At 38.8% G+C, this 14,514-nt stretch overlaps 1 protein-coding gene across 1 annotated transcript in view; it reads left to right on the top strand.

The window, feature by feature from the left end:
• The first annotated feature begins 2,012 nt into the window (after positions 1 to 2,012).
• LOC103824875 (microtubule-associated protein 1B-like) overlaps positions 2,013 to 14,514 on the top strand; it is a 28,004-nt gene continuing 15,502 nt past the window's right edge. Inside the window, exons 1-2 of the mRNA XM_050986316.1 lie at positions 2,013 to 2,266; positions 6,431 to 12,569. Coding sequence (XP_050842273.1) covers positions 2,135 to 2,266; positions 6,431 to 12,569 — 6,271 coding nt within the window. The 5' untranslated portion in view covers positions 2,013 to 2,134. The remainder of the gene's footprint in view (positions 2,267 to 6,430; positions 12,570 to 14,514) is intronic.

Genomic DNA, 14,514 nt, shown 5'->3' with positions numbered 1-14,514 from the left:
CAGATTCAAGGAGGTGATTCTCCCCCTCTGCTCTGTTCTCGAGAGACCCTACCTAACCTAGAGTACTGCATTCAGCTCTGGAGTCCTCAGCACAGTAAGGGCATCAGCCTGTTGGAAAGAGTCCAGAGGAGGACCATGAAGATGAGAGGGCTGGAGCACCGCACCAATGAAGATGGGCTGAGATAATTGGGACTGCTCAGCATGGAGAAGAGAAGGCTCCTTATAGTAGCCTTTTGGTATCTAAAGGGAACCTACAAGAAAGCTGGAGAGTGACTTTTTACAAGAGCATGAAGTCATAGGACACTACATACAATATGTCATAAAAAGGCTTGGTGAGATCATGGCGGCCACTGAAGGTCAACCAGTCACATTTGCAAAAAGTTTACTGAACAGTATAGAAGGATACAGAAGTATACTGAATATATGGATTTTTCTTAGCATGCAAGTAAATCTCCCTCTGGAGGGAAATAGTGATTATTACTAGCTATAGTGAGGGTAAAATAAAATAACAAAGCTCTAGTTTAAAATATTTAACAGTTGTTTCAAAATGCAGAAGTTTATTTCTCCATTGCAAGTTCCTTTGAGCCATCAGGCATCTACATAATTTATTACTGTTTTGAAAAAGATCTTGCGATGGTTCACTTAAAAAAGTTATTGTGTCCATAGTTAGTGGTATCATGAGATGTAAATAGTACATGTGACTGTATCTGAGTGCTTGATTATAATTATGGTGAAACAGAAACATCCTTTAACTTTGTAGGGAATTTAACAGAATGACAGTCTAAATATGCAACTTCTTTGTGTGATTTAAGGCTGTTGCTTTTTAGTGACATTTTTGTAACAGAATGACAAGCAATGCTGTACATTGGGAAACGAAATTTGGCCTTCCAAAAACAGTCTGACATATTAGCATGTGGGATACAGTCACCCAAGGGTCTCCTGATACAGTGTTATTAAAATTCAACAAGAGTTATGGAAGGACTATATACTTTTTCATTCAAATTTTGTTCTCTTCTGCTCCTTACTCTATTTTCCCTTGTGCCTTTACTTTTATTTCCTTTCTCTTTTTCGCTTGCCATGGTTTTACCCCAACTGGCCACTAAGTACCATGCAGCCGCTCATAAGTCTCCCCCCACCCTGGTGGTATGAGGAGGACAATCAGGAAAAGAAAAAAAAACATGGGTTCAGATAAAAACATTTTTATATATAATATAAGATAATAATATAAGATAATATAATAGAATATAATATAATATAATATAATATAATATAATATAATATAATATAATATAATAGAATCTATATATATAATATAATATCATATAATATAATATAATATAATATAATATAATATAATCTAATATATATATAATATAATATAAATAGTAGTAGCAAAAATGTGAGAGAGACTTCCAGCCTTTTTGGCCTCTTTTGCTCTTCAGGACTGCCTCCCAAGGAACTCTCTCAACCAGTCTCCTTAACAGACCAAAGTCTGCCCTCCAGAAGTCCCAGGTGGCAGTTCTGCTGACACCCCTCCTTATTTCTCTAAGAATTGAAAACTCAATCATTTCATGATCACTATACCCAAGATAGCCTCCAACCATCACATTACCCACCAGTCCTTCTCTGTTCAAAAACAGCAAGTCCAGGGAGGTGCCTTCCCTAGTTGGCTCCCTCACCAGTTATGTCAGCAAATTTTCTTCCACACACTCCAAGAATCTCCTAGGCTGTTTTGTCTCTGCTGTATTGTATTTCCAGTGGATATCTGGTAAATTGAAGTCCCCCAGGAGAATGAAGGCTAGCAGTTGTGAGACTTCTCCCAGCTGCTTATAGAATATTTCATCTACCTCTTCATCTCGGTTGGGTGGTCTATAACAGACTCCCACCAGGATATCTGCCTTGATTACCTTTCTCCTGGTTCTTACCCATAAACACTCAACTCTATTTGTGCCATCATCAAGCTCCAGACAATAAAAACACTCCATAACTTGAAAATGTTTTGACAGTCTTATGTAGGCTTTGGTGCAAAATATGCTTTAAATTAAATGCGGTAAACCTTATATTCTCAGAGGAATGTACAAACACATGATAACTCCCATTATTGATGTGTTCCTCTCCTCTTTAGGTGCGCTTAATGATCACAGATGCTGCAAGACACAAGCTCCTTGTACTAACTGGACAGTGCTTTGAAAACACAGGACAACTCATTCTTCAGTCAGGGACCTTCTCCTTTAATAATTTTATTGAGATCTTCACAGATCAAGAGGTGTGTTCAGAAAAGTGCTTTCCATATATTGTCATGTGATGGCACAGGTTTTTAAGAGACTAAAATTGGCCCTCTTGTTAGAATTAGCATTAACTAACTAATGCTGATGCTTTTTACTCTTTATTATAGGCTTTCTTTAAAGACATTTAATTTACTTCAGTTTTGACATAAATTGCTTTACAAAGGAATTACATTTTAATTTGGGGAATTAAATTGGAATTTCAAGAAAGAGAAAACCAAGGAACATTTTGACAATGGAAGGAGACAGTGTTGTGTTTAAAATATACAGCTTGTTTATCTAAGGTGCACATACAAAACAGTTGAATTTGACAGCAGGTTCTTTCCTGATGGCAGTTAGTAATAAATAACATGAAATAAGACAGACTGACTGTTGGAATGGCCCTAGTTTTTTGCACCACCCACCTGTTTGGCTTCTTTACTGTAGTGCTTAACATTTTGATAGTGAAATCTAAATCTTGTGGGATTTACAAAAGAAAAATATAATAATGAAATATACCAATATTTAATGCTGTTTCTTTCATGACTTGTTATTTTGTTGTTTTGCCTAATGTATTGTCTAAATGTCCCTGTAGGGCAGGAACCTGTAGTAAACAAGCTGTCACACTTCATTTGGCTGCTGTGTAAAGTATATATTTAAATAATCTGTATGGCTTCGTCCCTAGGTATTTAGTTCCCAAAATTAAATAGGAGCATTTCAGTGGAGTGAATTTTGAAAGCTCAGCACTGACAAAAGTTTGCATGAGTTCCAGTGTGACCTTGTTGTATCCATTTGGGAACAGACTTGTTAGCAGGGCCTGTTGAAATAGGACAAGAAGTGATGTTTTTAAACTAAAAGAGGGTTGATTTAGATTAGATATAATAAATAAATTTTTTTACAATGAAGGTGGTGAAACACTGAAACAGGTTGCCCAGAGAGGTTGTAGACCTTCTACAATAAGGTCACCCACCTAGTGGATGATGGGAAGGTGATAGATGTAGTTTTTCTGGATTTTAGTAAGACTTTTGATACTGTCCCTCACAGCATCCTTCTGGAGAAGTTGCCCAGCTATGGGATGAGTGGGTTTATGGTGAGCTGGGTGAAGAACTGGCTGAAGGGCATGGCTCAAAGGATTGTAGTAAATGGGGCTATATCTGACTGGTGACCAGTCTCTAATGGTGTTCCTTAGGGCTCAGTTCTAGGGCCAATTCTGTTCAATATATTTATCAATGATCTCAGTGCAGGAGTTAAATGCACCATTAGCAAATTTGCTGATGATACCAAACTGGGAGGCGCTGTTGACTCTTTTGAGGAACAAGAGGCCTTGCAGAGGGATCTACATAGATCGGAGCATTGGGCGATGAAATTTAGCCGGTCCAATTGCTGGATTCTGTACCTGGGACAGAGTAATGCCAGACATGAGTATAGATTGTGAGATGAGTGGCTGGAGAGCAACCCTGCAGAAAGGGATCTGGGCATGCTGGTTGAGACAAGTTTCATTTAGGTTCTTTTTGCTTTGCTTTTTTACAGAAAAGCCATGTCTGACATAGGAGTGAGATTTATACTCCTGTCAAATGGTTTCAATGCAACAAAGATAGAAAACATGTATTTTCTGCTTTATTTAGTTATTGGTATGATAATTTTTCTTTCAATTACAGCCATTGTCTTTGTTGCATTTTATTATTGGTAAGTGCTGAAAATAAATTATGTAACAAAGAAAGGAAGCAAGACACACAGAGGACCACAGAGATCTGCTGCAATCAAGCATCTTTTTTTATATATCCATTTCTTCTGATTCAGTTTGTAGTCCAAGACCTTCAAATTATTCAGCTGCATTCTAATCAATATTATCTTTATGAAAGCTACTCCTATAGCTTGAACTAGTAATTGAGTGTCTGCAAAGAAGGTTGGGGTATTTTGCATAATACCATATGGGTATATTTTGCATTGAATTTTATGTCTGAATTAATTCAATAAAGTTTATATAATTTGGTGGTGTCTTTGTTAAGTGCAAATAAAACAGAAATTGGCTACATTTGACCTATTTTCCTGTTAAAAAAAAAAGTCAAATGTGTCTGTGGAATTGGAAGAATATAAAAAGTATATCATACCTTTTCATGTTTGCGTACTAATGTGGAAACACCAAATATTGGATTTTAGTTCACACCGGAATAGAGCAAAAGCTCTTCATACTATGGCATAGAAAGTTTTGTTTTCTATGCCTTTATTTCAGTAAATCATGTTAGTACTAGCATGTTGTGCTCTAGGAATGGTACTCCCCAATTTAGTGCCCCCACCAAGATTCTCCCAAACCAGATGCCACTCTCTCCCCTTCTACCCCCATTGAAAGCACAAAAGGCAAAGATCATGGGTTGAGAAAAGAACAATATACTGGAAACAGCAATGACATAAGAAAACTAACAGTAACAGCAAGAATATTAATAATAAAAGCTGTAAGACAAAGAAACTATTTACATGGAAAACTTTGACAAATACTGACTGGCTCTTCCTGACCACATTTTTCTCCTGACCAAAAAAAGGTCACCCTCCTCCTCTGAAGCCGGAGACAGTCCCTTTCCCCCATCCCTAGCAATGACATAAGGTGGTATTGAATAACACTGGGGTCTGGCCATGCCCCCCTCCTGACTACTGTAAAAAATTAGCCCTGTCCTGGCCTAAACTAGGACACATATTTTCAAACACTGTCAAAATTAATGGAGTTATTCTAGATTTTCACTTTTGTGATCCATGAGTTGAAAATAAAAATAGTGACAAGATTGTTTTTAACCATAACACTTTTTTTCTGGCTCTTTCTTCATCACTGAATTTATATTTTTTTAATCTATAAAACTATATATATAAAGCATTATAAATATATATTGCATAATATTATATATGTATTTTTATATATATTTGTCATAGCTTAACCCCAGCTGGCAACTAAGCCCCACATAGTGGCTTGCTCATTTCCCTCACAGTAGGATTGGCGAGACAGAGGGGGAAAATGAGAGAACTCGTGGGTTGAGATGAAGACAATTTAATAGGCAAAGCAAAATAAAGAATTAGTTCACTGCTTCCCATGGGCAGGCAGGTCTTCAGCCATTTCCAAGAAAGCAGGGATCTATCATGGGTAATGGTGACTTGGAAAGACAAATGCCATCACTCCAAACATCCTCCCATTCCTCTTTCCTTCCCTAGCTTTATATGCTGAGCATGACATATGGTATGGAATGCCCCTTTGGTCAGTTGGAGTCAGCTGCCCAAGCTGTGTCTCCTCCCAACTTCTTGTGCACCCACAGACTACTCATTGATGGTGTGATATGAGAAGCAGAAAAGGCCTTGATTCTATATAAGCCCTGCTCAGCAACACCTAAAACATCCCTGTGTTATCAACACCTTTTTTTAGCACAAATCGAAACCACAGCTCTGTATTAGCTAATATGAAAAAAATTACCTCTATCCCAGCCAAAACCAGAAAAATAGAACATATATAAATATATTTGCCTCACAATCTCACAAATACAAAACTTGCAACTTTTTGCATTTTTGATGGAATAAATAATTTCTTAGTGTTGTGGAAAACTGTCCTGAAGTCTGGGAACCAGGAGCCAATCTGCAGAAAGAACTGTGGTGTTGTGAAATACATGCTGTGTAAGGAGGGGATGCAGAAGGCAGCTGCTCCAGGAGGACGCTAGCCTCCTCTGGGCTGCAGTTATTCTTTCTGCCTGTTAAGACGATGTGCTATTTTCCTTAGATATTTTTCTGGCTCTTCTGAATGGACAGGGGCAGCAGGGAGACTCGTGAGCCAATGGCAGAGGGAGTGGCACCTCTGGCAACATTATCTTCATAGTCCTCATCCCCTCTAAATTAAAACTTGTACTGTTCTCCTATAAAGGGTAGAGGAGGCAGGGGAGAACATTGGGGTACTTTCCCCTTTTAGATAGTGAGGAAGGGACATTTCCTCATGAGCTGATCCTTTGTATTTTAAAAAATGCAGTAGAAAACTAATTGTGATAGCTGGTTCCTTTAACTTCTGGGATGGGTACTCAACAGTGCAGAAGTGAATGAAAAAGGTTTTATCTGATCAGGAACTATTATGTTCTGATATTAATTGTAATTAAAAAAGGAATTTACATGCATCTTGTGGTTTTGTTTTCCAACCTTAGATTGGTGAATTATTGAGCACCACGCACCCTGCCAACAAAGCCAGCTTAACTCTTTTCTGCCCTGAGGAAGGAGAATGGAAAAATTCTAACCTTGACAGACACAACCTTCAAGACTTTATTAACATTAAGCTCAACTCAGCTTCTATATTGCCCAAAATGGAAGGACTCTCTGAATTCACTGAGTATCTGTCAGAATCAGTAGAAGTGCCATCACCCTTCGACATTTTGGAACCTCCAACTTCAGGAGGCTTCTTGAAACTCTCCAAACCCTGCTGTTATATTTTCCCAGGTGGAAGAGGTGACTCTGCATTGTTTGCAGTGAACGGATTCAACATGCTTATCAATGGAGGATCTGAAAGAAAATCTTGCTTTTGGAAACTTATCCGGCACTTGGACAGGGTAGATTCCATTCTACTCACTCACATTGGAGATGATAACCTGCCAGGAATCAATAGCATGCTTCAGCGAAAGATAGCTGAATTAGAAGAGGAACAGTCCCAAGGGTCTACTACCAACAGTGACTGGATGAAAAATCTGATCTCACCTGATTTAGGTGTTGTATTCCTTAATATACCTGAGAACCTGAAGAACCTGGATCCTAACTTTAGAGTAAATAGGAGTGTAGAAGAAGCTTGGTTTACTCTCCAATATTTAAATAAATTGTCTATGAAACCAGAACCTCTTTTCAGAAACATAGGAAATACCACTGACCCTATAATTTTATTTCAGAAAATGGGAGTTGGCAAACTTGAGATGTATGTGCTTAATCCTATCAAAAACAGCAAAGAGATGCAATATTTTATGCAGCAGTGGAGTGGTACTAGCAAAGATAAAGCTGAATTCCTGCTACCAAATGGCCAAGAACTAGACATTCCATTATCCTGTTTCACCTCTGTCTCATCCCTCATTGTGTGGCATCCAGCTAATCCTGTAGAAAAAATAATCCGAGTTCTGTTTCCTGGAAACAGCACACAATATAATATTCTAGAAGGACTAGAAAAACTCAAACACTTAGACTTTCTTAAACAACCAATGGTTACACAAAAAGACCTAACTGGAAACATTGCTAGTCCAGCTGGGAAACAAGCAAAGTTGAAACAGCGAACAGACAGCAAGGAGAGTCTGAAGCCTGCTGCAAAGACACCAAGCAAGCCTGTCAGAAAGGAATCTAAAGAAGAAACACTGGAGCCTGCAAAACCTAGTCCAGCACCGGAAAAGCTTCAGAAATTGGAAAGCAAAGAAAAAGTTTCAGTTGAAAAAGAGAAACCAGAAAAAGGGGAGACCAAACCTATAGTGGCAGAAAAAGATGTTAAAAGTAAAGAAGAACAAAAATCTGAAACTCCTGAAAAACAAGCTACACATGTAAAAGCAAGAGTGGCAAAGGACAAGCCAGTGAAAAAGGAAGTCAAAGCAAAACCTGAAGAAAAGAAAAATGAAAAACCAAAGGAAGAGGTTTCTAAAAAGGAGGAGAAAATACCCATCAAAAAAGAGGAAAAACACAGAAAAGAAGAGATCAAGCAAGAAGTTAAAAAAGAGGTAAAAAAAAAAAAGAGGGAAACTAAGAAGGAAGTCAAGAAAGAAGCTCCACCAAAGGAAGTTAAAAAAGAAGGTAAAAAAGAAGAAAAGGAAATTAAGAAGGAAGAAAAAGGAATCAAAAAAGACATAAAGAAGGTTCCTAAAGAAACAAAGACATCTGCTGCTTCAACTGAAGTCAAAAAGCCAACAGCAAAGCCTAAACCACAAAAGAAGGAGGAACCTACTAAAAAAGAAGCTATATCTGCTGAAAAGCCAAAGGAAAAAGTAAAAATTAAGACTGTCAAGAAGGAGATTAAAGTCAGTGGAGCTCAAGCTGCCCTTGCAACAGTTGGAGCCACCACCACAACTGTAGCAGCTGCAGAAATTGCAGCTAGTGGAAAAGAACTTCAAGTTGAGAGATCCCTTTTGTCTTCACCAGAGGATTTAACAAAGGATTTTGAGCAATTAAAAGCTGAAGAAGATGAAACAATAAAACAAATGAAACCTCAAGTTGCACTCATAGAGGATGAACTAAGACTTACTGGCATAGAACAAAAAGAGACCTTTGAAGTCCAAAAAGAAAAATTAGATCATGAAGGACCTGCTGAGTCCTCTGATGAAGGCATAACTACCACAGAGGCAGAGTGTAAACAAACACCTGAGGAATTGGAACCAGTAGAAAAGCACAGGGTTGATGACCATGCAAAGTTTGAAGATGAGAGAACTGTCTTGGAAGAATCATATGAAGGAGGAAATTATGAGGAAAAGGCAGAGACAGAGGGAGCTGAAGAGCAAGGTGAAGATGAGGAGGTAAAGACACAACTGGTCACTACAAAACCATATATGAAGAAAGCAAGAAAAATGCAAGAGAGTTCAGAAGAAATAATGGCTGATATTAAAGCCGAAAATTATATTGAAAAGGCAGATGATGAGGCATCAGATGAACAGGCTGAGGAAGATGGGGAAGAAGCAGTAGAAAAGTCAGAAACTGAAGAGACTGAAGAAGACAAGGAAGACAAAGCAAAAGACATTAAAGATGAAGAGGAGACTGGAAAAATAGAAGCTGAAGAAGATTGTGTGATGGCTGTAGTAGGCAAAGCTGCAGAAGCTGGTGAAGTTGAAGATAAATATGGCCTACTTATACTTACACCAACAAAACACTCAGAGCCTCAGTCTCCAGCAGTTGAACTGGCTTCTTCCGTCCATGAAGAAACATTACCTGGTGGCTCAGAAGGTGAAGCCGCTTTTTCTGATGAAGAGGATAGAGAAAATCCACCTGAGGAATTCACAGCTACTTCAGGTTATACACAGTCTACCATCGAAATAGCCAGTGAACCAACTCCAATGGATGAAATGTCTATGCCCTGGGATGTCATGAGTGATGAAACTATCAACAAGGAAAGTGAGTCACCTTCTCAAGAGTATATGTACATTACCAAGTATGAGACGTCACTGTACTCTCAAGAATTTTCTAGACCTAAACTTTTTCCACTTCCAGATGCTTTTAATGGATTATCAGAGGGATCTAAAACAGAGGCCACAGAAGGTAAAGGTTATAATGCCTCAGCTTCTACCATCTCACCACCTTCATTAGAGGAAGACAAATTCTGTAAATCTGCATTCCAATATGTATATTTTCAAAAAGGAAGTGAAATACAAGGCACTGACAAATTAGAAATCAAAGAACCCTATCCAGAAGATGTTGGAAAACACAGTCCAGCCATGAGCCCAGCTATGAGTTTGTCCCCTCCATCACCTGTTGCCAAAACAGTACTGAGTGAACGCAGTGTGAACTTTTCACTAGCTCCCAATGAGATTAAAGTCTTGGCTGAGCCTGTCCTCATTGCTACATTGTCTGATGTACATCAAGAAGTTGCCAAAGAGCACTGTGCAAGCCCTGAAGATAAAACATTAGAAGTAGCATCTCCCTCACAGTCTGCTGCTGGTAGTGCTGGCCACACGCCTTATTATCAATCTCCCACTGATGAAAAATCCAGTCAGTTTCCCTCTGAAACCAGTGATAAGTCAACAGAAGTTCCTGTTATCTTTGAACCCAGTGAAGACAAAGATGAGTCTGCCAAACCCAGAATTAGCCCTATGGATGAGCCTGTGCCAGATTCAGAATCTCCTATTGAAAAGGTTCTCTCGCCTCTACGGAGTCCACCACTGATGGGTTCAGAGGCCACTTATGATGCATTTTTGAGTGTTTATGGAAAGTCTCCCACCAAAGATTATGGAAATCCTTCTGAGGGGAAACCCCCCCAAAAAAAATCCCCTGTTCAGATGAACCCAGCTTCTGAAGACAGCTCTGTGAGCCCTTTCCAAGGAAAACAAGGTGAAAAAAATATGGAGTTTATGGTAATTAAGGAAGGTTTCAGCCTAGAAAGGAAAATGGATGATACAATACCCAGCAGCTCTCAGTATTCACTGATCTTGGATGAGCAGAAGTTAGCAGATGATCTCTCACCAACTCAAATAGATATCAGTCAGTTTGGTTCCTTAAAGGAAGACACCAAAATGTCAATTTCAGAAGGCACTGTTTCTGATACATCCGCAACTCCAGTTGATGAAGTTGTAGCAGAAGATACCTATTCCCATATAGGAGGTGTAGCTTCTGTCTCTACAGCATCTGTTGCTACTAGCTCATTTCTAGAACCAACTACTGATGATGTATCTCCTTCTTTGCATGCTGAGGTTGGATCCCCCCATTCTACTGAAGTTGATGATTCCCTTTCAGTGTCAGTTGTACAAACACCAACAATGTTTCAGGAAACAGACATGTCTCCATCTAAGGAAGAATGCCCAAGACCCATGTCAGTTTCTCCACCAGATTTCTCACCTAAAACTACAAAATCAAGAAGCCCAGAGCACAATGACAGATCTCCTGAGCAGTCAACTATGTCAGTAGAATTTGGTCATGAGTCCCCTGAGCAGTCTTTAACAATGGACTTTAGTAGGCAATCTCCAGACTATCCTGCTGTAGGCACTAGTATATACCATATATCTGAAAATGGACTGACAGAAGTAGATTATAGCCCTTCAAATATACAGGAGCCAATTTTTGCATGGAAGACTTCCCCTGTGGAGCAGTCATCTTACTCTCAGGAGAAGGATATTTCAGAAATTATTTCAGTTTCTCAAATTGAAGCTTCATCCTCGACTTCATCAGCTCATACACATTCCCAGTTAACTTCACCACTGCCAGAAGAAACCTTTTCAGGTGTTGCTTCACCCAGACATATGTCACTACATTCTTCTTTCACTTCAAAAAAGATGCAGAGCCTAGGAGAAAAGCTTTCACCAAAGTCTGACCTGTCTCCATTAACTCAAAGGGAATCTTCTCTGTACTCTCCTAGTTTTCCAGATTCACCCCCTGCAATCACAGAAGCTGTGTCAGCTACTCACACATCTTCATTATCTTTGCAAGTGTCCTCTCTCAAAGCATTTAGTTACCTAGAACCCCTAACAAAACACAGTCCAGAATCTTTAATCAGCCCAGAAAAAGAAGATTTAGAGAAAAGCAGCAGGTCACCAGAAGAACCTAGTTATTCTTACAAGGTCTCAGAGAAAACGGTTGGGTTACCAGAGGATATTAGCTACTCCTATGAGGCAGTTTCAACATCTAGATCACCTCAGTTCAGAGATTATTCCTATGAGATAATTGGGAAAGCTACCAGATCACCTGATGCTATGAATTGCTCCTATGAGACAACAGGGAAAGCCACCAACTCACCTGAAGCCACAGATTTCTCATTTGAGACAACTGGGAAAACCACCAGGTCATCCAAAGCTACTAGCTATTCCTATGAAGCAAGTGCACATTTTACTCCAGAAAAATCTTTAGCACAATCCCGTCAAGATGTTGACTTATGCCTTGTGTCCTCCTGTGAATATAAACATCCTAAAACTGAACTTTCACCATCATTTATCAACCCAAACCCCCTTGAGTGGTTTGCAAGTGAAGAACAGTCTCAATATCAAAAGAAACCATTAACTCAATCTATGAGATCTCAGCCACCTTCTGGGGAAAAGCAGCAAAGGTGGCAGTGTGATGAAACTCCTCCCACATCCATGAGTGAGTCTGCCCCATCTCAGACTGATTCAGATGTTCCCCCTGAGACTGAGGAATGCCCTTCCATCACTGCAGATGCTAACATTGATTCTGAAGATGAGTCAGAAACCATTCTGACAGACAAGACAATTACATACAAACAAATTGACCCTCCACCTGCCCCAATCCAGGATCACAGTCCTTCCCCTAGGCACCCTGACATCTCCATGGTTGATCCAGAGATTTTTCCCACTGATCAGAATTTGGGTAAACCTTTGAAGAAGGACCTCAAAGAAAAGGCAAAGACAAAAAAGCAGGATACTAAGACCAAGCTGTCTTCTGCTTTTAAAAAAAGTGATGGTAAATCAAAGCAAGTGGCTTCACCAAAACCAGCTGCAAAGGAATCTTTGGACAAAAATTCCAAAACAGTTTCTCAAAAAAAGGAGTCTAAGGAGAAAGCAACCAAAAATATCTCTAATCCAGAAGTAAAGTCTCGAGTGGAAGACAAAGATAAGGACACCAAGAATGCAGCAAATACAACAACATACAAGTCAGCAAAGACTGCAACCACAGGTAAAGACAGGAGTTCCCTAATGTTAAGATTTTCTTTTTTGTTGCAGTGAAATTAGGTTGCCTTTACATCAGCTGACAATGTGGTTGGTAGCAAACCCCCAAGGGAAGTTCATGTTTTAAATATAAATCTGGCATATTATAGCTACATTTAAATGAATGAAATTCACTCAAGTTTTTCAATCTGATAAATCTGATGTGTCAGTTTGCTAAGATGCAAAGAATTAGAGAGGGTACATCAAATATAAAAAACTTAATACTCTCTGAATTGTTAACCAACTATTAGAATTAAAAGTACCACTTCTGTAGGTGAAAATAAATCAGTAGTAAGCTAAATTACTTTATTTATAGTAAGAATCAGATAGGCATAATCTTCTTAACATAAAGTAATGCAATTCAATATTGTGAGAGGCATAGGTACAATCAGACATTGGATGCTTTTATTACTTTGCTTAAAAATAGTATTTTTTAAAAATTATAATAACAGTAAGAGCACTTTTAATGAGCTGAGCATGTACATCACATAATCCAGTTGTGATCAGTTGACCTTGGCTGGACACCAGCTGCCCACCAAGCTGCTCTGCCACTCCCCTTCCCAGCTGGACAGGGAAGAGAAAAACAGATGGAAAACAACTCGTACGTTTAGATAAGGCAGTTTACTTAAGTGAAAGTGAAAGTTTGCGCAAGCACAAGCAAAGAGAAAAAGGTTTATTTTCTACTTCCCATCAGCAAATGATGTTCAGTCAGTTTCCAGGAAGCAGGGCTTCAGCTCATGCAGCAGTTGCTCTGGAAGGCAAACATTCTAGAATAACCAATGGCCCCCCCGTTCCTCCTCTCTCCCTTAGCTTTTTTATCTGAGCTGTTGTCAGATGGTATGAAATATCCCTTTGATCAGTTAGAGTAAGCTCTCCTAGTTGTGTCCCCTCCCAGGATCTTGCCCACTTCCAGCTCCCTGATGGGGGGGAGGGAGTGTTAGCGCTGATGTGCCAGTGCTGCTCAGCAGTAACCAAAACACTGGTATGTTGTCAACACCTTTCTATCTACAAATGCAAAGCACAGCACTGTGCGGGCTGCTATGGAAAAATGAATTCCAGTTCAGCCAGAACCAATACACAGTTAAAGTTTTACGCCATCATTGATGACTAAACATCCAGAAAACTAATGCAATTTTGAATTACTGCTGTGTATTCCAAGTAGTAATAAAATATGAATTAGATTACCAAAAGAGACATTGTGCTAGCATTTTGTTTCTGGCACATCTTGTTAGAGTGTTTGGGGATACTTGGATTTTGCTGTTTTCAGGATTGATGTTTTATTGAAAACTTTTTACAAAGAGCAAGTATAGGATTCAGTACAAGCAAACCAGCATTCAGGTCTCTGTAGCTTCATCATTTTAACTGGTCCACTATTCCTTTCTTACACAATTATTTGCATGTCACTCCTAGTAGATGTTTTTCAAAGCAGAAGTGCAGTTCCTCATGCTGTACATTTCTCCAGCACTTCAGTTTTATATTAGATTCTTCTTCCTTGAGGCATGCTTCTAAGGTATATTCTAGCACTGAATACAAGGGTCTATTTGATAATGACATTTAAGTGTAATGTCTAATAAATTATGCAATGTTAGCATATACAATTCAGAAAGATGTATCACAGAATTTTTATGATAAAAGATGATAAAAGTTTTTTTAATATACTTGATAGTTAAAAACTCTCTAATTCAGAAAATCCTATCATGTTATGATGCTTATTTGACTTATTACCTTGTGATGATGTCCTGCTAGACAATTGTATTGGACTTTCCTGTATTTTCAATATGTAATCCTAAATAGTGTACATTATTCAGATAATTTAGTTTATCAAATGCAATGGGTTGATGCTGACTAAATGTCAGTGCACCTAAATAATTATTTATTCATTTTCTTCTGCTATAGTTAAGCAGAGGAGGGGA

Source organism: Serinus canaria, chromosome W (genome assembly GCF_022539315.1).
Source record: "Serinus canaria isolate serCan28SL12 chromosome W, serCan2020, whole genome shotgun sequence".
In the NCBI taxonomy this organism is placed as follows: Eukaryota; Metazoa; Chordata; class Aves; order Passeriformes; family Fringillidae; genus Serinus; species Serinus canaria.
The sequence above is the reverse complement of the archived record's forward strand: the minus strand, read 5'-3'. Positions and strand labels throughout refer to the sequence as shown.